General features: G+C 41.0%; 1 protein-coding gene across 1 annotated transcript in view; it reads left to right on the plus strand.

The window, feature by feature from the left end:
- Positions 1-26,737, plus strand: part of TENM4 (teneurin transmembrane protein 4) — a 364,557-nt gene that overhangs the window by 163,456 nt on the left and 174,364 nt on the right. The window contains 3 exon segments of the mRNA XM_088534989.1: positions 1,361-1,613; positions 6,857-6,955; positions 9,102-9,337. Of these exon segments, the coding sequence (XP_088391115.1) occupies positions 1,361-1,613; positions 6,857-6,955; positions 9,102-9,337 (588 nt within the window).

The following is a 26,737-nucleotide window of genomic DNA, read 5'->3' on the forward strand; positions in this document are numbered from 1 at the left end:
CCTTCTATTTTTCTGATGGACCAACTCAAGAGTTTTGGTAAAATCTGCTGCAGTTTTCATAAAATAATATAGTTTGAGTTAATACAAGGAGATGGATGGGATGTGTCTTGCACATCTTTCGACCTCATCTTCCATGTCTAAAAAATCAGAAGGCTCCAGAGATCCGGTAAAACTTTCCCTGCTACTCTTTTGAATCCAAGGGCCAATGCAGGTTTCAGAATGTCATTAAGTGTCAAGTTTTTGATATCATTCATCATAATTTTGGGCTGTGTACAGTTCTTTCAGTGCTGAGCTCCCTAATGAGAAAATAAATAAGTTGCAGTTTTTCATTATATAGATGTCTGCTTGGTAGATTGATATGATCTCCATCTTTTTCAGACAGAAAGCCAAGTAATTGCTGTATCCTAATGACTCACTAAATTAAGCCTTCTGAAATTAGTAAGGAATGAATTTGTATTCTCAAGGAAAGTTTGTAAGGAAAGTATTCTTTGTCCTGTCCCCGGTGTCATTGATTTCCCTCCAGTCCCATAAAAAATTACTACTTCATTTCCAGAAAAAGTAGGAAAAAAAATCCTTGGCTAGTTAAAAAATAAAAATAACAATATAATCTACCACTAGATTGGGCATTAGATTTCCTCAAATCCACTATCCTCAGGCTCTTTCGCCTAACAAACAGTAATCTCTGGAGTTTTACTGAAAGGAGTCATAACACTGATAACCAGAGCCATTCTTCACATCTTTCTTCGCATACATTTTTTTAATTTTCATGACATCTCAGTTTTTATGCCACATTTTTTTTTCTTAATCTGAATATCTCTCTACCAATATAAACTGCTGACTTTTGTCAGATTATATAATCTTGACACTGTTTTATGGCTTTCCTGAAACTCCGTGATGAAATGTGTTCTCAGCCTGCTTGTTGACTTAACTATTGGCCAAACTCTGGCAAAACTGGCAAAACAAACTTCACCGTGTATCCATCACAACATTGTTCTAAATTTTATCTATCCAGGCTGGTTGCATTTTTCATGCTTTATCACAGATCAGTGTCACTAGATGGATTGCAGTTTGCAGGTGCAGTTGTTCATCGGAGTTAACTTGGCTGTCAGGGCAGCCCTTTTGCAGAGTTTGATGCTTTCGGAACATTCTTGCATGAAACCGAAGAATTTTTCCAGCCAGTTGGTGGATCAATACACGTGTCATTAGAACATAAGGAACAAGACTGTACTGGCCTTTTGAGTTTGTTGTGGGATATGTGCCATCCCAGCCTTCATACATTTTAAAAGCGCCTCCCTAGAAGCGAGTGGAGTACGGAACGACTCGAATCCTCAGCTCTAAAAACATTTTGCTTCTGTTTCAGATCATCCTGCAAACCTTCAGAACCACTCGAGGCTCCGAACGCCGCCACCTCCAATATCCCACGCTCACACCCCAAGCCAGCATCACGCGGCCTCCATCAACTCCCTGAACAGAGGGAACTTCACGCCACGCAGCAACCCCAGCCCAGCGCCTACTGACCACTCTCTTTCTGGAGAACAACCAGCCGGCACCCAGGAGCCAGCCCATGCTCAGGACAACTGGTTACTTAACAGCAACATCCCGCTGGAGACTAGGTAGGTCGTTTCCTTGAGCTCTTCACAGTGCTCTGATTTTGTGTGCTGGGGATGTGATGGAAAATGTGTACGTTTGTTTAGCTAGCATTTCAGTCTGTGCACTGATGTTTAGCTGATGTATTTTGATTTGAGTATGTTTTTCCTTGTGTCTTTTTATTTAGGCTAAGTGAAGAGGAAATTGCTCAGCTTTCATAAACTGAAAATATTGGTTTTAACAGCTGTTTGTAAGGTTATTTTCTTCATTTAAAATTGGAACCAAGATCATAGATTAAAATGTTCAACCAAGATCATAGTTTAAAATGTTCTTGGTGTTCTTTTTTTTTTTTCCTTTAATATCTTTTCTTCCTATGTGGTAGCATAAATCAATATCCTATTTAAGAAGTTGAAATCAGTCAATGTATTGAAGAGATTTAGCCTTCTAGCTTCACCTCATCAAGCAGATACTTTTGTAGGACATCATTCAGCAAAGGTTGATCCTGTATGTCCTAACAAGAGAGGTGTGTTGCTGCATTTTACTCTCCTACAACGTTGCCCCAGCAAGCATACAACACGAGAGCAGGGTAAAAATCAATGAATAATGTTCTGTTCATCTCTAAAGCTTCTTCCCACATATGCAACCACTCACTCTGCCAGGAACAAGCAGCACGGAGTTGTTCTACTTCATAACGTTGTTTAGCTCTTTCTCCAAATGCGTCGGTTGGGGGGAAGGTGGCGCTTATGATCCCTTGGCCTCAATCCTCCCATCTCGTTGTGAGTGCATCCACTTGCTGCTGTTTGACTTGAAACTCTGCTTTTCTGTTCTCTCTCTCCTGCCTCATCTTTGCTACTCGTTAGCACCCGTAATCCACCTCTTCCAGCTTTGGGAGATGTCTTTGAGGCCTAACATGCTACACTTATTTGTTTGCCTTAGCTCTCTCATTTGTCTTACCTTTTCAAGTCAACAAGAAAGAATTTTGAGAGTAAAAAACATTTACTAATTGAAAACAGAGCCAGGGGCTAAATTTGTCACTTCACTCTGGTGGGAATCTCGCTGAGGTCCGTGGTAGCTGGATGCCTGTATCCAGGGACAAAATGTGCCCAATTTTGCCAGCTTCTCCTAAGAAAACAGTCTTTAAAAATGAATGTGTCTATTGATCTGTTTGAGAGGGAGCTGAGTTTGCTGGCCCCCAGAAACCAGCAAAGCAGGCCTCAATGTAACATTTTCTGGCATTTAAGGATAATTAATTTCTCTGAAACTGCTTGATTAAAAATAACAACAACAACAACACAAAAATAACGAAGAAGCTGGCTCCAAAAGATTAGGACAAAATTATAAGCTAGTACAGCAAGTGTGATTTGGCAACAGTTTCAGTAATTACATTGTGTTACTAATTCTTAAGCATACGTACTCAAGCAATGACTTTCATTTTGGTGTCAAAAAAAAAAAAAAAAAAAAAAAGAATATTTAGGGCCCAGTCCTGATGTCCTTTTATGATTTTTGCACTATAATTCTGGAGGAGGCCCACAGCTATAACAGCCACAGATAAATCTTGCTCCTTTACAATCTTTCCTTGTAACACCTAGACGATGCACCTTTTCTAAAGCAAGGTGTAAATTTTTAGTGTTCAAACACCCCCACATCTGGTTGGATTTTCTCAGCACAATTTACCGCCTTAGAATAAGAGGGAAGAACCTGCTGGATGGACCAATGGAGATAAAAACACTTTGCTAAAAACATCCTGTCCCCATTTGTCCGGTTCTGGTAGCCATCTGGCAGCCAGAGAGTCATCTCACCAAACTGTAAGAAAGAAAGGGGCTTATAGAACAATTATTTATTTGGCTAGTTCTGGACTGCTTCTACTAAACTGTAACCAAGTACATCTCTAAAGACTGTCTACTTCTGTTTCACCAAATCAGTGTGGATGAAATCTTTTCCAGATAGGAAGTAGCTGGTTCTTTCTGCAAGTTGGGTTGACCATATTATTACTCTTAACCAGACTGGTTAAGACGGACATTTGAAGTCTGCGTAGATGAAGAAATTCTTCTGCATCATTCAGGGCATTCACAGGGATCAGAAATTGAAAACATTTGTAATTGATCCTCAGTTTAATCATTTTATTTATTACCAGAGGTATAAAACATTTGGAGACTAATCTTGTGGCTTTTGACATGCGGGTGTGAATGGCACCACATTGTCACATGTACCCGCAAACAAAGAACATATTGGAAAAAAATGTGTAATTTTATGCTAAACAGCAAAGCTGCACATTTACCAAACATCACTGACAGGCTTTTGTTCCTTCACTACGCAAACATTAAGAAAGTAATACACGTTATAATGGAGTCATAATGCGAAGAGACTGCGCTGCATGGATGATAAATGGTAAATCTCTGACAAATCTCTGCTCTAATAAACCGCTCTTCTGACATGCACAGATCTTCCATTTCCTTCTGTGGGAATTCTGTAGACATAAAAGATGGGGTTTGGTGTCTGCTTAGCAAACTTGGATGCCCAAATCCACCTCTATGGAATAGAGCTGCCCCACCAGAACAGAGTTGCCCCATTCAGTTCTTTTTGTAGGACCCAAAATGACCTTGGCCTAAAATGACCAAATGTAAAAATAAATCCTAGTCAAGAGACGTTAATCCAAGAATTAAGGCCTTTGAAGTATAGCAATAGGAGATTATAGTAATCTCATGTCAAAAATGGAATAGTTGAATTTTGTTTTTTTTAAAAAACCATATTGACTAACAGAGAGAGAAAACATGAAGAAAAAGCCATGCCTTTTAAACAGGGACCATCACAAGGTGCCTTCAGTGATAGATTTTACGCATCCCAGAGTGTGATGAGGTTACTGACGTGGACTCCAGGCAGTATTCAGAATGGAGGATTTTAGTGTAATGCAAAGGCAAGTCAAAAGGTGTAGCACAAATGCACAACTAACGTGACAGCCATATCCCACATCTATGAGAATGTATATGTTGCAGGAAAAGCCCCTTCTCTCCTTTTATCTCTCCTCTTCATTTATTTCCCTTTACTCCCTTTTCTCTGTTTCTCCCTCTTCCTTTTTCTTTCCCTGCTCTGCTCCCATTTCTGCTGCCTTAATGCACTGTTTTATCAAAGTTGTGATGAAAACATCTTTGCTGAGCAATCCCTCCTGACAGGTAAGTCAGTCCTCCCCATATTTATTTCTCTCTCCTTTCTTTCTGTGGCTCCCTTTCCATTCCTCTACACTTGACCTTGCAGGGAGCCCATAAATGCCAACCAGATGGACATTTGGTTGACAACCAGTAGTTTTCACCACACCTTTACTCCAGGAAATTTCACATGGTAATCATGTCAGGTCAGGTATTGCCACCACAACTCATGTCAAGAAAAGTGGTTTGTAAACAGCTATTCCCAGGTAATGTTCAAGGGGGCAAAACCTACCCAGCCTTCCTCGAGGACAGGGATTCAGTGCTCACCGCAGTGACCCAGTGACTGCACTGCTACGAATGTATCCATTAAAACATTGTATGAGCCTCTCTCCTGCTTTATCGACGATCCACAACTGAAATGCATGGAACCAGTTCGACATGGATTTTAACTGCTGATGAACTTTTATTGATTAGCGTTGCTGGGTGCCTGGCCTCTTAGCCAATAAATGTTCAGCGCACGCACCTACGTTGCTTCTTTTTGTATTGAATTCAACATCCAACCTTCCCTGCATTCCTAGGGAATGTGAGGAAGCAGCAAACACTTGGGGATGGATTGATGTCTCAAGTGCTATGGCACACAGCTCATGCATGTCGATTCCCTTTGCTCCAAAGCTATGAATATGAATCCCTTTTACTCTCCCTCAGATCTAGGAGTAGCTCTGGGTTGTCAAAGCAGCCCAGAGCCAACAAAAGCAGAGGGCTGCACTAAACAAGCCCTGGCATTAGCAACAGGAAGAGGAGGATGTGGAGATGAAAATTAAGGTTAAGAACATTTTAAAAGAGACAGTATCAGGGTCCATATAATATGACAAGGGTGCTTTCCCTTGGTATAATGTTACCTGAATCCAGTTTCTTTGACAAGGGAGTTTCGTCTGAGTTGACATTATGTCACTTATATCCTGTAAGCGCTTAATCCTGAAAAGTGATAAACTGTCCTAACACTGTTATTTTCCTGTTGCTAGTTTTGGCCAGGGAATTTACTCAGATTCAGGTTTAGATTCAGTTTTGATGTTGAAAACAGACATGGGCAGAATCTGGACTGTTTTTTGTTTAAAAAAAAAAAAAAAAAAAGGATTTTCTTTTGCCTGGTCTTGAGAAACAAGCCTGAAGGTGAGAAAGACACGATCTGTTCCCAGCTGTGCCTCTGACTTTATTTATGCGCCTGCTATTCTCCTTAAAAAGTACAAAGCAGTTTAGCATATACGGGTCAAAAAGGGACTCATCAAAGCACATGCAGGAGAGGTCAGATATTGCATAAAACCACTATTGTGTGCAAAATCCAAACCAGGCTTTTTCACATGCAGGCGCTGTGTCTAGCCTATTGCCTATCTTATCCAGACCACAGCCACTGCCCTGCTATTGGAATGTGGGTTTATAACATAACTTTATTTTTTTCCAGCTTCTGCCTGTGTGTCCTTGAAAAACTTTTTATTTGGAGTATTCACATTGATGAAAACTTGAATTTTGAAACTTCTAAATATCAAACTGTCATTGTTCCACAACGAAAAACAAATTAATCAAATTCCTAATTAAAGGATTCCCCAGGGCAGACTGGAACTTAAAAGAGTGAGTGGCAGATTTTATCATCAGGATGAGCTGTTTGCTAGAGGTCCACGACGCCGTTAGCTGGAACTGGAACCAGGGCAGCGGCCTCAGTGGGATGCTGTGATGTGCCTTTTCAGGGCAACAATAACACAGATGCTGAAGATTAACAAGGTTGCAGCTGGGCTCTGTTGAAATCTGCTCTTTTGAATCCAGCAGTTCAGAAGGTTTCATTTGTCACTGGCGATAAATAATGTGAAATGAACAAAGGCATCAACATTTTTTATACATGCACATGGGCTTGTGTGCTTATATGTGTGTATATGCATATATATAGTGTATATGTAGAGAAGTGAGCATTCTTAAAAGCTATATATGTATATGTGTAGTGTCTTATACATATAAATATATGGTCCATCATTCTAATTCCATGCACAACTGCACTATAACCATTGTGGTTTATAAGATCACACTTCATATATGCATGACTCACTGGCTTCATTCATGTTTCCATATGTATGTAGAAACATAGCAAAGCAGACATTCCTAGAGACATTGCAGGACAACCTCATTGAGATGGACATTCTCACCTCCTCCCGACATGACGGTGCTTACAATGATGGGTATGTGACACTTCTGTGGTCTTCCTGTTTATGTTCAGTCATTATGATCCTTGCATGAAAGCATCTGGTCATATCAGTGATGTGTAGGGGCAACACCATTGCTGGCCCCTTCCAGAGTGTTTTTTTTTTTTTTTTTCAAAAAGAAAAGAAAAAGAGATTCTTGAGCTTGGAGCACTGTGCCCTGTAAATATTAATGGCAGACTCATTAATATGAGGGTGATCCACAGCATTCCATTTGCTTTTTTCCCTGATTTTGAAAATCATTTCACTAATAATAAGCACTTACAGCAATTTAGAATACTGTATAGAGTAAGATTAATTTCATTTTGATAAAGACCTTAAGCTATTTTTATGCCAGCTGCCTGATACTTACTGTTAAACCAATATACTTCAGGTACATTATCTCCCAAAAGATCCAAAGTGTCTTCTAATACTAGTGGTTTATCTCTTTAAAGCCGAGCCTTTGATCTTGACTCAATCACCCATTCTGATATCTTTACTTAACTTTTGATCGCTTAACTTTTAAGTTATAAACACCTTCTAAAACGATGCTTAGTGCCCAAAACATGGACCTTGTATTGGCATTTTCTAATTTGATAATCATCATCAGCTGAAGATTAAGTGGTGTCCTTGAACACTGTTGGTACGTCTTTGCTTGGGCCAGATATTTCTGTAGCTAAATAAATACTTTCTAAAACACAGAAAAAGAACTGAATCCTTGTAAAAATGAATGTTTTGATGAGAGCATAGTGGAAATAATGAATCTTTCTCTAATGCTCAACAGTCATGCTAAGAGTGCAAATAAAACCATGGCTGTAAAACTATAAATACTTATTTCAGAGACTTCCATGTCACTTGATGTTGCATGAATTAGTTAGTTTTTTTGCATGTTGATGTTTCTGCATGCAGCATTTGCCCCTGTTACTGTACAAGTGACTTTAACAGGGAGATAGATAGAGTCAAGTCTTCACCTGGTATAATCCACGGCTTGACTGGCTCCCAGCGATCCATGCCCGTTTATGCAGGCTGAGTATCTGGCCCCTAAAAGCACGGCAGAAGATACTAGCAGTCCTGGGGATGCTGATCAGCCCTCACAAGCACAAGGACTTCTGTTTGCCATTGGCATGGTGATCCGAGAGTCAGCTCCATTTCCCAAGTCTCACTCTTGGAATTCGAATGCTTTGCACTTCGTGAGAAGCGCCCTACCAAAATTCAGCTTTTCATTTAAGGATTCCCATGGAAAGGTCTCCCATTGACACATTTCTGTTTAAGGAACTCATGGACTGCAGTGGGCTTTTTTTTCCCTGGCTTTCATGAGACTCAAACAAGGTCCTCGTGGGCTGGCTCACAAGCTGCATTTTTAGTAATGAGCAAATATTGCGTCTTCCAATGTGTCACTGGACGGGATACACTGCCACTGACCATAATTCACACTTTTAGAGGTAGGCATCAAGCTCAAGTGCTCTGAACTGCCATCCTGGTGTCTCTCCCCACTGGCTCTATGCAACTTGAACTCCAAGCTTTGCTGGCCTTGGCCACACTATTGTCCTTAAACTCAAATTCTTAAATTTGCCAGGAGGAGACAGTGTGAATATTCCCCTCCATGACACTTGGGGTGCTATGGAATGGCTTAAGCTCTCTTTCCCCATCTCCATTCAGCATTTCTATATATAAAAAGAAAAAAGAAAAAAAAAAAAAAAAACAACCCCACTATCATGCAGTGATCGATATAGCGAGTTAGATGAATGTCCTCTCTTCCTGAGTCCAACCACATCCAAGCCCAGGGTGTCTCAGGGACCATGAGCAGGCCTTCAGTAGCGCCCGTGCCACCAGTGTGTCCCCGTTGTACTTGGGATATCCATTTCACCATAAAGTCAGCTTTTCCACAGAGGTGACAGCTGCCCGCGAAGAGCTCCCTGTGGCATTGCTGGCACTGTGACTTCTTTAGTTCTATTTTCCTTTAACCCGTGTGACTTGCCTGTGTTTTTTGACTCTTCTCTTCTGTGCATGCCATCCATGTTCTGAGCCAGCGTTGTGTGGAGCTGCTGTCCTCGTCCCGGCAGCCGTCGCCATCCTGTCACCCCTGCGTCTCCTGCCGCTCGCAGCGTCCCGAGGAGTCACCCGCTCTTGGTCTTTCTTCCCCCAGGCACTTCCTGTTCAAACCTGGAGGCACTTCTCCCCTTTTTTGTACCACGTCGCCGGGATATCCCTTGACGTCCAGCACTGTGTACTCACCTCCCCCTAGGCCCCTGCCCAGGAGCACGTTCTCCAGGCCTGCCTTTAACCTGAAGAAACCCTACAAGTACTGTAACTGGAAATGCGCTGCGCTCAGCGCCATCGTCATCTCCGTCACGCTGGTGATCCTGCTGGCGTATTTTATAGGTAAGCTGGTTTCGTTTCTCTGCTTTTTTATATCTCCTTCATCTGCAGACCCCACCCCATAAAGCTAATGTTTGGGGGACAGGTTGGCAGTAGTCGTACTGGCTTGGAAATAAGTTGTATGTTGACATAACCGAGGTGAAAGACCTAGTGCTTGTAATGGAGGCAGAAGTAAAACATGCCATGGGGTGCTCCGATTAAACAACACACACTGCCTACTTTCTGAAGAGAAAAGGGCACCATGAAGTGCAATGTGAAGACAAGCCCACCGTTTTCTCCATGTTTTCTCAAAGCTGCCCTTTGAAACAACCATCCAAGTGCATGTCCTAAACATGGCCCCATCCAGGACAGATGGACTTCTGTCCTGTGGGCTTCAGTGGAAGAACCAGGGCCAGAACCAGAATCCGGATGTGTAAAAGTGTCCTTTTCTTCTGTGTCTTGGGGACACATCCTAGCCATTGAAGCATTTGTGTTGAAGTTCACAGAGTAACCTGAAGGGATAGGGAGGACTGTGTTTAGATCATGGCCCAGAAGCGTCTTACAATAAGAGAGATTTTGGAAAATTTGCTGTTAGGGTGGAGCACCAGTGGGATTTCTGCTTGAACTGAGTATGATTCGAATTTCATTGGTTTCTAGTGGTTGACAGTTTTCGCTGCAGGAGTAATTGAACTGTTAAGGGTGAAAATTGCATTTTGCACCCTTTAACGTGGGGGTGGTGCCCTTTTTCTTCAGTGACGTTTGATATTTGTGTTACGAATATCCTATCGAGGTCCATTCCTAAAAGCCCTATTCCAAACTGCCAGTGGTGCAGGCTCTAATGGTCCCAGGCTTACAGATATGAGTGCAGGTAGAAGTGCCCATTTCACACCACACAAGTGAGGCTTTGATTTTACGGTGGCTTCCTGTGCACTAATGATCTATAAAAGCTTGCGGTTAGAATTACAAATCCTAGCCTGGACCGAAGGATTTTTGCTTTCATTCCACATGAGTATAATTAGCACTACCACCAAGGCTTGCTTAGACTGTGTTCCTTTTATGTGTGTTTCTTTAACGACTGATGCTTTTCCACTTCTGGCTTGCCTCATACTTTGGTCACTTCCATGCCTCCCATAAGAGGAGCAGGAGTGATTAATTAATCTGTGTTAAATCAGCAGCAGTTTGATTGAGTACGCAGTCAATTTTCATCATTTGTTATGTACATTTGGACCTGCCTTTCTCATTTGTCTGGTATTCTCTTTATGCCCCAAACATGATTCCTTTGGACATTATCTCTAGGTATCAGAGCAGTCTCTTTATAACACAGGATAGTTCTGTCTGGTAATTCTGACTGAGCAGGTTTGTGCTATTTGATAGATTAAGAAGACTTTGATTTCCCACTTAGTATTCTCCTACTCAAAAACCTTTTCAGAGTCCTGAAATGATCAGGTTCCTTTTCAAAATCACCATTAATGTGCTTAAAAGGTAGGTCTATTAAATGCTCTCCCATCCTTTTTTTCTTTCTCTTTTTTTTCTCCATTCAGATGAATACCGTGGCATCTGCCAGACTCTAAGGATGGCTGGCAAGATGCCAGAAGTGTTGATCAGGTTGAACTGCTGTAATTATGGGTCATAATTACTAATTTCTAAAGGAACTATCAATTATTAAAAATCAAATTTGATGGTTGCGCTCAGCATAAACATATTTAACAAAGATTGTCTCTACCAGACCCAGTATTCTAATCAACAAGCAAAAAGACAGATATTTAATTAGATTTTGATGAAAAATTGTGTTTAATTTCAAGTATAATCAATTATTAATTACTGTAATGAGTGACTCTGGTGGGGTTCACTAATTAACTCATTTAAAAATTATGAATAACCTTTTCATTTGTAATTATTTTCTACATCCTGTCAAGTTGCAGATGAGAATTGTATCACCTACACCCCCCCCCCAAAAAAAAATCAGAGAGCCAAAATGTTTGTTCTTTTACTAAGTAAGTTATGCATTACCAGGTTATATACATTTTGTATATCAAGTAAGTTAGATATAATAAAGAAAGCTATTAAGTTATGCTGAGAAATTTTGTGTATCAGACTAGACAGAGTAATAAAAACTACTGAGTTCTTAACAGGAATTCGTTCATTCTTCTAAATAACCTGATTTGTTTGCAAAGCAAGTGGTTATGTGCCCTCCAGATTTTGATTTTTTTATATATGCTCATTTACACTTTTTTTTACAACCTCTCCCCGGTTGAATAAAACCCAGCTCCTTTTGGTGCCATTGGGAGAGTTTGAGTAGCAAGGTACAACAGATCACGACTAAGAAGTTTTAGCCTGTGTTACCCCTTGTGAATGCTGCGTACTTGGCTACTTTCCACCTGCTCATTAGTTAAAATAACCACAGAAATTATCTTTTTAATGATCATTGACATTCTCCAAAGCAAACTGAGGCCCCTGGAAACACTCCCATTTAAGTGAATGGCCTTTGGATCAGGTCCCATGGCAGTGGTTTGGCAATTATCCCTTATTTTTTTACACTAATCAGTTAAAACAAATACTTCAAACAAGTTTGCATGTCTTTAAAATGCTCTTCACAGCATCAATCACACCAGAGTCCTCCATTTACATACTAAATCTACCCTTAGCAGGGTTATGCTTTAGATTAGCAGGCTTAGGGTTCTCTAACTCCACAAGAGGGGCAAATTGGGGACATCAGGAAGACCCCGGGGGACTCTGTCTTTGCCACTTCTGTGTGTGTGGCAGATGCTGACACCCAAGTGGGGGGCAGAGCAGCATGGAAGCAAAGAGGAATTTGGCCATTTCTCACGTTCTTTGCTGAAGCCACTTTGTTTTGAAGTTCAGCTGAAGCACTCGCTGAATCATTTGTTCAAGGCTAAAAGCCAAAGAGCTTCTCTACGTTTTTCCATTATTTTATGAAAGATTTCATGGTATTTAATAGCCTGCCCTTTCTTTATCTCACTGGGCTTTTTCAAAGAAGAAGAGAGGTGACAGAAATAGAAGTCCACGGTAGCTGAGCGGCTGGTGTCGTGTGTCGACGCTGCAATCAAGCTGAACATGTCACAGGGCTGAGTCACTGGTCTTGAGAGATAATGGCAAACAAAATATAGCAGTGTATTAAGCACCAGAAGCTGCGTTTCACTTGAATTAATCAGCTTTTGGCAGACTTGTTGCTGCTTTTTCAAATATTCGGAGGCAGAGGCGACAATGAACATCAAAGTTTTGCCTGCATGTAGCTTATGCAAAGCTCCAGCTTGCGAGCTCCACAGACACTTGTCTCCCAGGGTGAGAACCAAAGAGAAAAGCAGTGGCAGATCAGGGCTGTAACATTAAAACTGCAAGAACGGCACCCTTGGAACCAATAAAATGAAAGGCCTCTTTACTACCCTGCTAATTTGCTCTTGCAGGAGATCATGAGGAGACATCACTTCAAATTAAATTGCCCTTTTTAGGGTCCTCCGTTCCACTAGACAAGAAACCTTTGCATGGATTTTGCTGGAGTGGGAGTGTTGTGCATGCCATGGTGAGATCCTTACGGCAGAGGTAATGCCACAACATCCCTCACTACCCAAACACTTTGCTAATAGAGCATCTTCTGAGCGTAGAAATAGAAAAGATCAGATCTGCATGCCCAGCAGCTGTTTGGCTAGCTTCTTGGAATGGTTTCTAAAGGAATTACAGATGGAGAAGAGTTGCTTTCTTCTGAAAGGGAAAGTATTACGCAGCGCCTGATGTCGATAGCAGATTAGATGCAAGTACAACTGGATGCTGTTACGCACTTGCAGCTTTCCTGTGCTTAAGCGTGCGCTGCGGTTGCACTGCATGAACGGAAAGAGAGATGTGCATTTGATTTGAATTAAAGCTAGGGCTGGAAAACATGTTACAAAGCCAAAACAGTCGTTCCTTTGATCGGAGTCGGAGCTCTCCCTCTCTTGGCTCTCCATTTGTTTGAACTCGTTACAGTTGCAGCTTCGCTTAAAGAACGGCGGTGCTTGCTACAGGCAAAATGCTTTGACACAAGAGCTTTGCTAGGACTATGATGTGTTTATAAAGTGTCTTTATTGTCTAAAGATCACCCTGATAGCTAACTTTAGCTCAGCTTCTCCAGGACTCTTCAGCACTATGTAGTAAACGAAATTCAAAGCAGCTCTCCAAAGCTCGCAGCTGTCTAACTGGTTAGCTGTGCATGCGTAACCTACCAATTACCATGGCATTTACAAGCCACCTGAGATCTACAGCAAAGGCTTTCATTCCTTCATTCTGAGGCTTTGTCTATATTTATTAATATATTAGGGTTTTTATTCAACTTAAAATGTAAAGCAATCTTTCTACCCTGCAAAGAAGTTTCTTCCATTTTCTTTTTTTCTGATCCAAGATTTTGCTACTGCTATCATTTTGTTGTTTTGATTTAGAGAACTTTTTTCTTTTTATTTCCACCTTATCTTAGATAAAATGCAGAAAGTGTAGCTCAACAGTCTGTTCTGGCAAAACCTTCATGTTATGAAGTCAGCCTGTCACCTAAAGAGGAGCTTCCAGCTCCCTTCTTGGTTCTTTCGCATCCTTGCTAAATTACTGCACGCAGTTCAGTCAATAACTTTGTGCCTCAGTTACATCTTCACCTTTGCACTTAATGTGCAAAACAGAGAGATGCAGTTTGAAAAGTACAGTAGTTTTATCAGTAAGGCTTTCTACATCCAAATAGATGTTTGTGAAACTTAACATGCCAGGATTCTGGTCTTGTGTTTTATGGTAATGCTTCAATATATGTCTTTTTTTTTCTCCTAAAGCTGGCTCCAGCTGTGCTAAGGACGTACAAACATAGTGTCACTCATAGACTTATAGTTTAAAAGGCATCCAGCTCTTTCACTGCAGCTTTTCTTCTTCATTTTGCAGTGGATTACCATACCATCTCTCATTGATATAGTTTATAAAAAAAATAACTCTTAATTTGCAGTGTTTTTTGAAAGATACAGGCCTTATTCTTGTTTTTCACATGATGGTTTTAAACTAGAGGAATTTCATTTGAGTTTGGACTGGTTTAAATGCAGTCAGCATCAACAGCATTAGTGCTAGTGTCTGCAACAGAAGCTGGAGAAGACCTAGCAAAGTCTGCACATATTTGTATACATTCCTGATTCTGGAGACTGACCTGGCTAAAGGCAGAAAATTCATCAACAATCTTCAACACAGTTTTGAATAACCTTTTATTTATTTATTTATTTTTTTCTTGTTGTTGAGTGCTAAATTTTGCCCGTTATCCTTGGAAAGATAAGGCATGAAAAAGGCTCCACAGGAATGAAGAGATGCTGAAAAAAATGGAGCTTTCCTTCAAAAAGCAGGTGATTTAGACAAGTCTAAGGAGCTTTTGCAGAGTTTGTTGCACTGTAAAGACAGAGGGAAGCCTGCAGGGCCTGAAGGACTCTGGTTAAGAAGGCGGGGAGGGCAGCTGTGCATGGAACGACTCCAAGAGGCTGCTTGGGCTCAGGGAAGCTGCCTGGGGGGATCTGGCAAAGGAAAATTTCTCGGTCATGTCTTTGATGCAGCAGTGAAGCACTCACATGGTTCAGCCCTGGTTATTTTACTGACCTTCCCCTTCTTCTGTGCCCATGCACACGCGTGGAGCGCTGCGTAGAACGCAGGTAGATCCCCAGCATACAGCCCGGTGTAGCTGCAAGAAGAATTTGCACTGCTGTGCAAAGCCTTAGAAATGAGAAACAAGCACAATTAGAATGAAAAAGGGGTATTAATTTTCAGTTTTAGATTTTCCCCCTGTTCTCTAGTCTGTTGTTGCTGCTTTAGGTGCATGGTGGTATCAATTGCAACTCGGCTTTTATTTGCCATGGTCTGCAGAGTCAGGAAGAGCTTTTTGTATCATTAGAGGGCTGCGAGTCTCTCTCTTTGCTTTGGATTTTGCATTTTGGCTGTGGGTAGCAGCCCCTGTTAGCTTTATAGTTCAGAGAAAAGGAGGCAGAAGTGATACAACCACAGCTGTAAAATGGAGGTGTTAAAGATACAAGATCCCACTTTAAAGCTAGTCTTGTGAAGATCAATTCATTCAGGAGCGTGTTAAAAAAGTCACCATAGAAACCCCATTAAAGACCATTCGCTGTTTCAACCTGAATAAGATCTGTAGCCTGACATTAAAAATGTTGGGCTAGAAGGAATATGCAAGGATATACAAGCTACTGAAAGAGATTCACTGCCAGAAAATATTACTGGAAAAGGATGGTAGAAAATAACATAAAAGCACCGATTTTGCTAGGGTTGTCCAATGTGCCAAGAAGAAGAGGTATAGAGGTGAGAAGTGTTAAAATTTAGGTGTTCTGTTTGAATGCAACACATCCTGAAGCTCAGTGACAAAAATCCTGCATTGCAAAGCAGTTAACACATCTTCAAAATGTGCACCAAGCAGAGCCTGTGCAAGTACTGCACATATTAGGAATTGATTCAGTGTTTTGGGAAACAAGAAGAAGTAAGAACATGCCCATAGTTTTCTTTTTCTTTTTTCTTTTTTTTTTTAATTTTCAAAGCTAAAAGACATAAAAATATGTTAGCTCATCTAGTCTGACCTCTTAGGACCCTGCAGGCCAGTAAACTCCAGCTGACCACCCCACCAATCTACAGATATAAATCAAATGCCTACTCCAACGCACTCTTCACCAGCTTGTATATCTAAAGGATCTCTGTAGCACTTTTTGGCTGTAAAAACGACACTGGGATTTTGTAATATAGGGGCTTATCATACTTGCTCCTTACATCATCTTCAGTCGCTGCTTTGCAGAGGCCAATGTCCCGTTGGGTGGAGACGGCTTGCGCTCCATCTTCCGAAGAGCCGAGGCTGCCCTTTGACAACCATTCAGCACATTTTGTTTGAATCACTCTAATTTAGTAGCTGTCCAGCTCTTCTGTTCTGCCCCGTTTTACTATCGTATTATCATTTGATTAGTCTTTGAGTCATCTTCATGTTTAGTCATCCATGATTTTATATTTACTGTCACAACGTGGATGGGGATGTTAAATAATTTCGGGCCCACTATCAGTTGTGGAGCTCCACCAGACATTCAAGTACCTGAGAGGAGAATGGGGCCAAACTCTCCTTGGTGGTGGCCAGTGCCAGGACAAGGGGTAACAGGGACAAGCTGAAGCCCAGGCAGCTCCATGTCCATGTGAGGAAGAACTTCCTTGGTGTGAGGGTGCCGGAGCCCTGGCACAGGCTGCCCAGAGAGGCTGTGGAGTCTCCTGCTCTGGAGATCTCCAACCCGCCTGGATGCGCCCGGGTGCCCCGTGCTCTGGGTGTCCCTGCTGGAGCAGGGGTTGGACTAGATGATCTCTAGAGGTCCCTTCCAACCTCAGCCATTCTGTGATTCTGTGATTCTCTCCTTTGATGAATAGCCCCAAGCGATGCACATTTTAAGGTCTGCCTGTTCGTTCTTAAGCACACGTTTACACGTTTACATTGCTCTTTGCCACTGGGAAGTGCTTGTCTCTTTAATTCAAAAGTCACACAAAATCGTATCGAATATCTAACCTTGGCAAAAAGTGAGGAACTGTTGGTTTCTTAAGATCTGGTTTTTGGAAAAGTGATATGATTGACCTTTATACATCCTGTATTCTTTGTCAGTTGAATCCTGTGTTATATTTTCCATTATTTTGTCTGTAATAAATGCCATTTGCATTCCCTTTTTTTCCCTTCTTAAATATTTGTAGCGCATTAACCCTCTTTTAATCTCTTGGTAGCTACTTTAGCATTAATGAGTAAGTCAGATTCCTCTCTTGCTATCTTGTCTCCTTTACTGGATACAAGTTAAATGGGCCTGCAGATTTAAAGATGTTTTTCTCGAATAGCTGTAGTTTAATATAATTCTTGGTTATAAATGAGCTGGAAAAAAAAAAAATCATTTCCTGTGAGATAAATGCATTTATCCTAGTTATTTTCAAAAGCCAGAACAAAACTACTTATCAAACACTTTAGACTTCATTATAACATTATTAAAAATTTCCCCATCTCTATCGAGTAAATAGCTTATAGCATTGCTCAGTTTACTTCGTATCAATATATTTTTAAAATGTTCTATTCTTCTTTGTTTTTCCTTCCAGCCATGGGTATTTTTTCATGTCATAGCTTCCTTTATCAACTCTCTGCATAGTCTGAGATTTATATAGATTACCCTCTGCTTCCCTATTGTTCTGCTCGTTGTATATGACTTTTTATTATTATTATTTCTGCTTATTGTTTTATTTTGACACTGAATGAAGAGGCCCTGTTGTCAAAGCCTGATCCTCTTTCATTAGTGAGGGATCATAGGAAAAATGACTTCCATTTAGAAGCAGACCAGTGTGATTGATTGAATCTCTAACTGGCCAGAAAGGAGATTGAGGCTGAGTATCCAGAAGGGTCCCTCCGCTCTTGGAGTTTGTATCAATGCATTATGAAAACACACATGAGTCACATAACACTGGAGTCAGCCTGTTACACAGATGCCTGATCCATTCTTAGTTTTAGGAAGGCTTAGTAGGAAGGATGACTTTAATTGCCATCCCTCTTTATTAAACAGAAAGATAGAGGCTCCCAGATTTTACAGGCTTTTAGCAGGTGCTTTTAGTGAGTTTTTGTAGTTTTGACAAGTCCCCAGAAAAGAACATAACACCGTGCTGACACTGGAAGTGCTGGCCTTGCCTTTATGGCAGTGGCACAGATGTACTGCTGTAATCTCCATTTCACGGCTTAACTTGACCTTTGCACACAGACGCTGAGAAGGAATCAGTTTCACAGATCTTAATGTCTACTGAAAGGAGTTTCTCCTCAAGTCTGTGATTCTATTTCATACTAATTAGTGTGAAATAACATAATTTAATTTTGGTTAAATGGATAAAGCAAGAAAGTAACATTCTCTTTAATGCGCTTTCCTTCATTGTTTTTGAATACCGTACATTTGTGTGGGTAAATACTCATAAGAATAAGCTCGGTTATGGATGACAGTGACAGTGAAACATATTCCTCTGTTGCACTTCGGTGTTCCTTTCCCTCTCATCCTTTTCTAGCGTGAACTAGAAGGTGCCTTTAAAGTTTTAGGTGCAACCAAGTCATACATTTCTATGGGATACATGCAACAACACATTCCCTACGATGGATTTTGCCTGTAGATATAGCTGTGTGGTAGATACTCATCCTTACAGTGATGAGCAAAGTGATGTTGTAAAGTATATTATCTAGGTAAGATATCAGAGGACTTGCAAAATAGAGAACAAAAAGTGCAGTCTGTTCTTTCCCTTTGGACGAGATTTGAACACCAGTGCCTATGTGGAAGCTCCAAAAGGATCATTAATGCAGCTCATCAGGCACTAGGATGCCAGAATCTACATGCAGATAATTAGAGATTGGGAAACCTTCTTTATTTGATTTTATCATACCTTAAATTCCCTGTATGCCCTTATTGCAGTCAGAATCATGCTTTCCTGCCGCCTTTGGCTAGAAAGATGGTGAGAAATCAGACGTTAACTGTTTTTGAGTATGGTAGCACATAACACAGCAGTGGCATTGCACCTTGCTTGCCTCACAACTGTAGCATCACTTAATTATCCAGAGCAAAGACAATCTTCACAAAGCAAAGCAGAACTAGGCAGTTAGTCAGCCGTATTCCTGAAGATCCAACCAGATTTGGCTGCTGGAGCACTGGAAAATCTCAGTTCCTGCATGCTCAGCAGGACCTGTTTAGAGAGTGACAGCAAAATCCTGTGCACCGGGTGAATTCCTTCCCTTTCCAAGCCCGTCCTGCCGCCACCAGCCAGGCTGCACATACGGCATCCCCAGGAAGCCATCGAGCGGGCTGCGGGCTGGAGCTGCCAGGGCTGAGCGGCAATTTCTGCGCAATTGTTCGGCTCAGCATCGGCCACCGGAAAAAAATAGCCCGTGATGAGGGAATTAAAGGCTATTACGGAGTACATATGCATACAGGGGCCAATCTACAAGCACACAAAGCAAGCTTAATTCTGTTCTTTGCTCACTTTTGAGTGCTTTACTTGGCGAACTTTGAATTTCTTGAGAAAATGCTTTTATTTTCTTTTTTTTCCCCCTCTCTTCCTATAATTAAATCTAAAGATGGCTGTGGGCCTTTTAAGAGAACACCATGGGCTGCACTTGCTGGCACTTGCCTTAATCTTTGTCCTGGATTTAGTTCTAAGTCCAAAGGAACAAATCATTGGGTTGTGTTAAGTTTCGTTGTTGAGAGAGCCTTTCACACTGATCTGAAGCATTCACTTAGATTTATAGTTCCTGAAAGTACAGTGCTGAATTTTGCCCAAGGTCTCTGGACAGAAGAAAAATTCGAGTGTCATTAATTGTGCTGTGACACCCACTTTATCAGCTTGTGCACACTGTACATTCGTATCCATTTGCTGAGCTTTTGTACGAAGAAAAGCGGATTTTTTCCCTCTCCAAATGAGCTGCTGGATCAACCTGTTTGCTTTTCAAGTTTATTTAAGGGAAAAAAAGTAGAAAATAAATTAAAGGATTCTTAGCCTGTATTAAACATACCCATAAATTTGCCATTTCTAAGCCATTCAAACAGTGCTGTACTCCTCAATACACAATCAGGTTATATTTTTTTTCAGATCTTCTCAAAAAGCACTCAAGGAAATAAAACTCTGGTTTAGGGTTCAGTTGTGAAGATGTGGTGCATTCAGGCCTTGATCTACTGAATGTCTGAATTCATGCTTCACACATTCATCGTCCTCTTGAAATCACTACATTTACTCCAGCTAAATAAAACTTAAGTTAAACCTAAAGGGATAGGAAGATTGTAATTTTATTTATTTGCCTATTTATTTTTACTACAACTAGCAGAACATAAATGGGGCCCAGGTGCTGTTACAATGTGCATGGTGAATGATAACACTAATGCACTTTTGAGCTGATTTTAAGATCAAATCCTAGGCATCCTCTTAAATCCTTTACTTGTATTAAAGTTGTGTAAGCATTCAGAAAGATAGGAAAGGGACCGAGGGACAAGCTCACACAACAAACTCTAGAAAAATATTTAGCTTTTGACCTCCGCAGACTGGAATATTAGATTTAAACTTAGAGACCCCCTGTTTTGCTGGCATAATATAAGGCAGATTGCATTTGCAACTTTAAGCAGCAATCTGTATTTTTTAGACTTTAAGCAACTGATTACATTAATAGGGGAAAGGGAGTTTTCTGACAAAGGAACCTGGTGGAGATAATGAGGGAGGGAAGGAAGGAAGCATATGAGGGGTTGCTGAGTTAACTATGGAAATTACACCCTTTTTAATTAGGGCCCTATGGTTTATAGGTGTGTAATGAAATGACGTACGTAAAATTATACTGTCCACAACAGACTAGCCCGGAATTTTTGTAATTGCAAAGCAAGGTGGGAGGCCCTCTGCTAGGGCTGCCTGTCCTCATTTTTCTAATTGAAGTGAGTACCCCAATGGAAAAATCATTATTTCTAATATTATATACACAAATTAAAACTCCATTTAGAGGTACAGTGGGACCATCTTATAATTGACTTTGATCGTGAAGAAATATTTCGGTAATATTTATAGTAATATGGCCTCTGCCAGAAAAGATAGAAGGGAAAATATTATTTTACTGAGAAAGCCTGAGTGTGTGTAACACCAAATTTACCAGAGCTTTGGGGACTGCAATCAGCTTCTTTGGTGCAGGAGGCTGCCTAATAGCAACAAGATGTTGCTGAGACCCATCCTCCAGCTTCCAGTTCTGCTTTCTCAGTGGTGCAGGTGGTGAAGGAAATTATAGATTGCGTTTAAGGAGGCAGCTTCTTCCATTAGCCGCAACACCTTTACATATATTTTTTTCTATAGGTTGAGGCTTGAAAAAAATAATGATAAAAAAAATCATAAAAATATGGTAAGCATTTAAAATTGCATTTTTCCTCCCTGCAGGAAATGACAAGTATCCAGCAAGTGACTCTAGTGATCCCCTATTAGCAGTGTGAATGGACAGGCAATCACTTGAAAGTCTTTGATCCCCAGGGGTAATTAGGAAGACAGTGAATAGGAAGTGCTGACTCTTTGCATTGAACAAACATGGAGTTTAACTGCTCCTTTTATAACACGGCTTTCTAGTCACTTCCTTGAAAGTTTCAAAGCAATGTGATGCTTCAGCTGGAAGCTTTTTTTTTTTTTTCTTCCTTATTAAGATCAATTGAGAACTAAATTAAAACATAAAGCATTCTCCTAAGAAGAAACTAATAGTATTTGGGAGACCATCTGCTTCTGTCTTGGAAATCTTTGATACTGCTCTTCATTCAGGAGGGGTCAAAGAATAACCAGTGTGCATCAAATCAAAGCAAAAATCCATTTACAAGCAGGATTTTAAGTGATCACCACAACTTCATTTTCCTGAGAGGCAGTTCCCACTCTGGTGGTAAAATTTTAAGAGGGAGGAAGCTCCCTGTCATTTGAATTCCTTCTTTGCATGAAAATCCTGCTTATCTCTGAAGGATCCCAAATGTCTAGCTCTTTTAGTAATTTGAACTCTCAGTTTGGAAGAACGGATCAACAGAAAGGTTCCCAGATATTGCTGAGTATAGTCTGTAAGACATAGCTATAGCAATCTGGCTGTGAAAACACCTATCTATCTCTTGCTTCAGGACATTTGGGATGCAAAAAGAAAAAAAGAATCTGTCTTATCCATCCATCCATCTATCTACCTACTTATTTGTGAATCGTTGGCTTGCTTGGTGTCTTCTCAGACATTACCTCAGCTTTTCCCTGAGTTCAGCAGAGAGAGAAGAAACCTCCTCTTCTAGAGTGTGGTAGTGGCTGGGGACGGGGAGATATGGATTTTACAATTCTCAACATGAAGGGCGTTGAGTATTTTCTCCCCAGCCTGTGAGGAAGGCCTGTAAATCCTTTTTCTCTCTGAGTCGCTGTGCAGTGAGTCAGGAAGAAGGCAAGATGGGGAATTTGCAGTAATGAGCATCACCATGAATGTCCCCCCTTGTGTCTTTTATTTTTTTCTGAATGATTGTCTTGTGACAAATAATTCAACAGGCCAGGAAGCAGAGCAAAGGGACTCGCAGTCACAAGCTGTGAGTCTCCACTTAAACATCCTGTAACGACGCTGTCTTTTGGGCTGCTTTCTTTGCAGTTCTATTAATTTTGCATTTCTGTCTGTACAGCAGTTCAGATTCAGCTGTGTCGCCACGTCCTGGATGCCGGATTCTCTGTTCCCACATGGTTGGAGTGCTGTCCTCATGGGCAACCTACAGCCTTCTGGATAGATTTGGACAGGATGATTTCTGAGCTCGGGTTTTCAATTCCTTGAGCTTTAAGCCATGGAGGAGAGCATTTAAGCACAGGAAATAATTTCAGACACTAGAATCTATGTGCATAGCAGTGCAGAGTTTCAGTCAGGAGGGAATTGCCCAAGTCCATGCAAGAGCTGGGCTCACAGGGCTCTTTCCTTACGTCACGGTGGTTGGCTCAGTGATTCAGGTACACTGTGAGTTCCTGATAGGGCACCTAATGTGCCCTCAGATAACGACCATTAAATCACTGGACCCCAGTTCCAGAGCTGAGAACCTCTGAGGTACTTGGCCATTAAACTGTTGTAGTACCCAGTGTCAGTGTCCCTTGAATGAATGTCAGCTTGGACCCCTCTTGACCAGGGCTTGGCCTTCCCATAAGCGAGAGCAGCTACAGCCTGTTGTCTCCGTGCTTGCTGCTGTCACCGTATATTGACACCATAGGAGGCACCTGGATGCTCCACATTGGCATGTCCTGCCACTCCGAATCATTGAAGTGTTGCCCATCACTGAGATGGAAGAACCGCATAAGAGAAAAACAGTGTTATCTCTGTTTAATGTTTGTTTTTATTCACCTTAATTTTGCCTGCTTTTCCCTTGATTTACTGAAGATTGACAAACCAGTGATTATTTCATGCTGAAAGGCTCCTTTTCATAACGCCAAATGTCACAAAAGTATGATTAATTCTGCTACAGTCAATTCCCCCACTTCTCCAGAAATCATATAATTTCAGTGTAGAGAGAGACAGTTATCCAGATAATTACAGTCAAGTTTATTCCAGAGACAGGAGTGAAAGCAACACATTTACCTGAGTCAAAATTAGCCCCGTGTAACTCACCGGTGGAATTCAGATTCTCTTAACTAGCAGGAAAAAAAGAAAAAAGAAAAACTCAGGTCTTATTTTAGAGAGTGTGGTTTCAGGGCAGATCAGCCAATCTGAAGGTCAAAGAGGGATGTGTAAGCGTGAGATTTGTTAGTCTTGGCTCCGCAAATAAAAGCAGGGAAAGCAAAGAAACAAAACAGAGGCAAAAGAAGGAAGGAAAAGGGATGTAAAGGCTGTTTAAAAGGTTTGTTCAGCCACTGAGCTCCAGCTATTTTCCTGTGCCAAATGTCTTCTTTCATTTTTTTTCTCTTAACTTTCTTAATTTTCCTTTTTTTCCGTTTCTCTCATTTTGTGTTGCTCTCATGTTCCACCTATTGCTTCGTCATTTTCATTATTCCTTCAGCCCCTCTCACCTGTTCTTTAGATAAAATAATTAAAAGCATGTGCAGTTTGCAGTGCTAAGAGCCTGACTATTTTTTTTTCCAAATAAGGACCCCAAACACCCTTCTGTGTTGGCTGGAGGCCGCTCATGCTCTGAGCTTGCTGTAAATCCAGGCTGTGCAGCATGTTTATGTTGATGATGATGATGAACTCACTGTTTTGTCAAACTTCAGTTCCACGAAACTCCTTTGCAACTGTTCAGAGCATCATAAAATTGTTGTTAATCTGTTCATGCTTGAGCTTCTGCAGGTGCTTGTGCTGGGTGAGGGATCACCAGGGCAGCAGTAGCAGCTTCAGCTCAGGGAGGACAGGACAGAAGGCACCAGCCAGAGCCCGTGAGTCTCTATGAAAATGCACTTACCAGCACTAAAGAAGCAGCTAGAGGCAATTAGGCTTTAATTTCAAACATCATAACTGATTGGTCTGGTTATTTATTACACTTAGCTGGCTGCTTTGAGCAAAGCCACAAGCTAATAAAGGGGCAGCAGTGTGTTTTCATTTTTTTCTGCTGACTTGCCTGCTTTCTGGGGGTCTCATATGCTTCAGTAAGCATGTCCTGGCTTTTCTTCTGCCTGTGATCTATCACAATCATCTGCCTCTCTCAGCTAACTCCTTCACTCCATCAACCTGTCCCAAGAGATGTCCATTTTGTTGACCATGTGAATTATTGTCTTTGTTTCTCCTTTTTCATTTAAATTTTGTTCCAATTTCTTTGTTGTCTACTCTGCTGAGCAAGATGTTTTGACTGCTCTGTTTTGCTGGGTCATAAACCACTGGTAATAATACAAAGATATTCAAAAGCCTGGGCCTCTTGAAAGCAAACTCTAAAAGCATATCCCTCTTTTTTGGCTTTACAGCATCAGCTAATGTTGCTTGTGACCTCCGTGAACAGCTATGGAGTAAGAATAATGCATTACAATAAGAAATAGTGTTACAAAACCTAAGGAATCATGGTCTTGAACACTTGGTTCTGCCAGTAAGAACTTTGATTTGTTTGAATTGCAGAATAGCTGAACTGATGCTAAGCTGTTTGTAAATGCTTTTTGCTAAAATGAATTGGGATCTACTGCCAAGCGAACGAGTAACCGCATCGCACTCCAGGGGCGGAAATGCTGAACTCAGCAGAGCAGCAAAACTCTGAAAGGACCATAGAGTTTGGCTTCCTCTCCTCTTTTCACCACCCAGAAAGCAACCAGTGACACCTTGGGACCAAGGATAAGGTGCTTTATTCTGCCACAGAAAGTTCTGTTACCCATTCAGCAAGTTTCAGGGCACCTTTGCTGTCACTTGGCTTCCCTCAAAAGACCATGCAAGTCAAAGGGCTGATTTCAGAACGCTTAGATAAAGGATGGGTTGTCTCCCTTTACCACATAGTCTTAGTGATTGGTGCTGAAATCACCCAAAATTCCCCAAGACAAAGGGTTTTTAACAACTATGGGGAATGTAACCAATGCATTTGCAAAGAACATGTCGTAAGGCTTCCCAGACAGTGGCAGCTGATGGTATTGGAACACTTCAGGTTTGGGAAGGGGGAAAAAAAAAGGTAAGAAAGAAAGAAGAACTGTGGCCCAGTTGTTGTGGAGCCTGAGAACACTGGGAATCTCAAACTGTTTTTGCATCTTCTATTTGTTTTTTAGGAACATTTTAATACTTCCAAGCATATTACTGTATCTCTCCTCCATGTTATTCAGGCTTTCCCTGATAAACTTTTTTTTTCCCCCAACTGGAAGAACTTTGCATCAATAGTGCCTCTCCTAAGATCTCTGCTAAAGCAACTGTGTGCATCAAGTTTTACATATCCCCTATGAGCATTAGCGATCCAGAACATCTACTGCAGTTAGGAGGAGCAAGCAGAAGACTGAATCTTCTGCCAGCTGGCAAATCAGGCAGCACACATATTTGAGAGATAGCAATGATAAACACTTACACAGGTGATTTTCTAGTAACACAAGTGGTACCAGAGTGTGTTTGCAAAGCAAATAATATTTTTTTGCTCTGTTTTGGAAAAGCTTTCAGGTTGCTGCCCACCTGTGGCAGAGATTTCATGATATCTGCCTTGCATGCGTGAATATTTATAGGTTTTTATTTTATGCTTGGGAACATTAAATCAGAAACCTTCCGTAGAGCATTAATCTTAGTATTTTACACTTTGTTCTCCTGATTCTTTTTAAGCAAATTAGTATTCAAAATGCTTTTCAGATAATTCCCCGTTTCCCAGATTTTTGCAACTTGATATGCATGCCTGGTGTACGTACATCTCATTCTTAAGGGTCCTCAATGTGATGATGTGTGCACAAGAAGCAGCGTACACAAGAAGCTTTTTGTTTTAGAAAAAATCTATTAACCAAAGACAGGAGCTGCCATGTTAATGCAGGCCTGTGTGATAACATTGATACTTTTATCTGTGCATGATAACACGACGACTATCTGGTATAGATAATTCTATCACATTTTCTAGACTGGGACACTGCAAGACACTTTGCAAACATTTAGGAACGAATAGTTACATTAGTCAGGTCAGTAAAGTAAATGCGAATCTTGGATTCAGGGAAAATGCAACATGGCATGGTTGACTGACTAGCTAAGGGCCCGACTGATGTGCAGAAAAGCCACCAAACTTCCTGTCTTTGCCCTTACACTGAGGCCAGATGTTTTTTTCTCCTAAGACATGTTCTCTCGGGAGTTTTCAAATGCATTTTGCATGCCCAGGAAAGATGCTTATCCCCCTCTCAGTACACCCAAAACATTGCTGACTTCTTCAGCTTCATATTTCTGCAGTAATGACCTACAAGCCATATATTCCCATGAAGCAGAAAAGGAGAAATGATGACCTTTGAATAAATACT

Source organism: Tinamus guttatus, unplaced genomic scaffold, assembly GCF_059628265.1.
Source record: "Tinamus guttatus ecotype Peru unplaced genomic scaffold, ASM5962826v1 Tinamus_guttatus_pri_ptg000602l, whole genome shotgun sequence".
NCBI lineage: Eukaryota > Metazoa > Chordata > Aves > Tinamiformes > Tinamidae > Tinamus > Tinamus guttatus.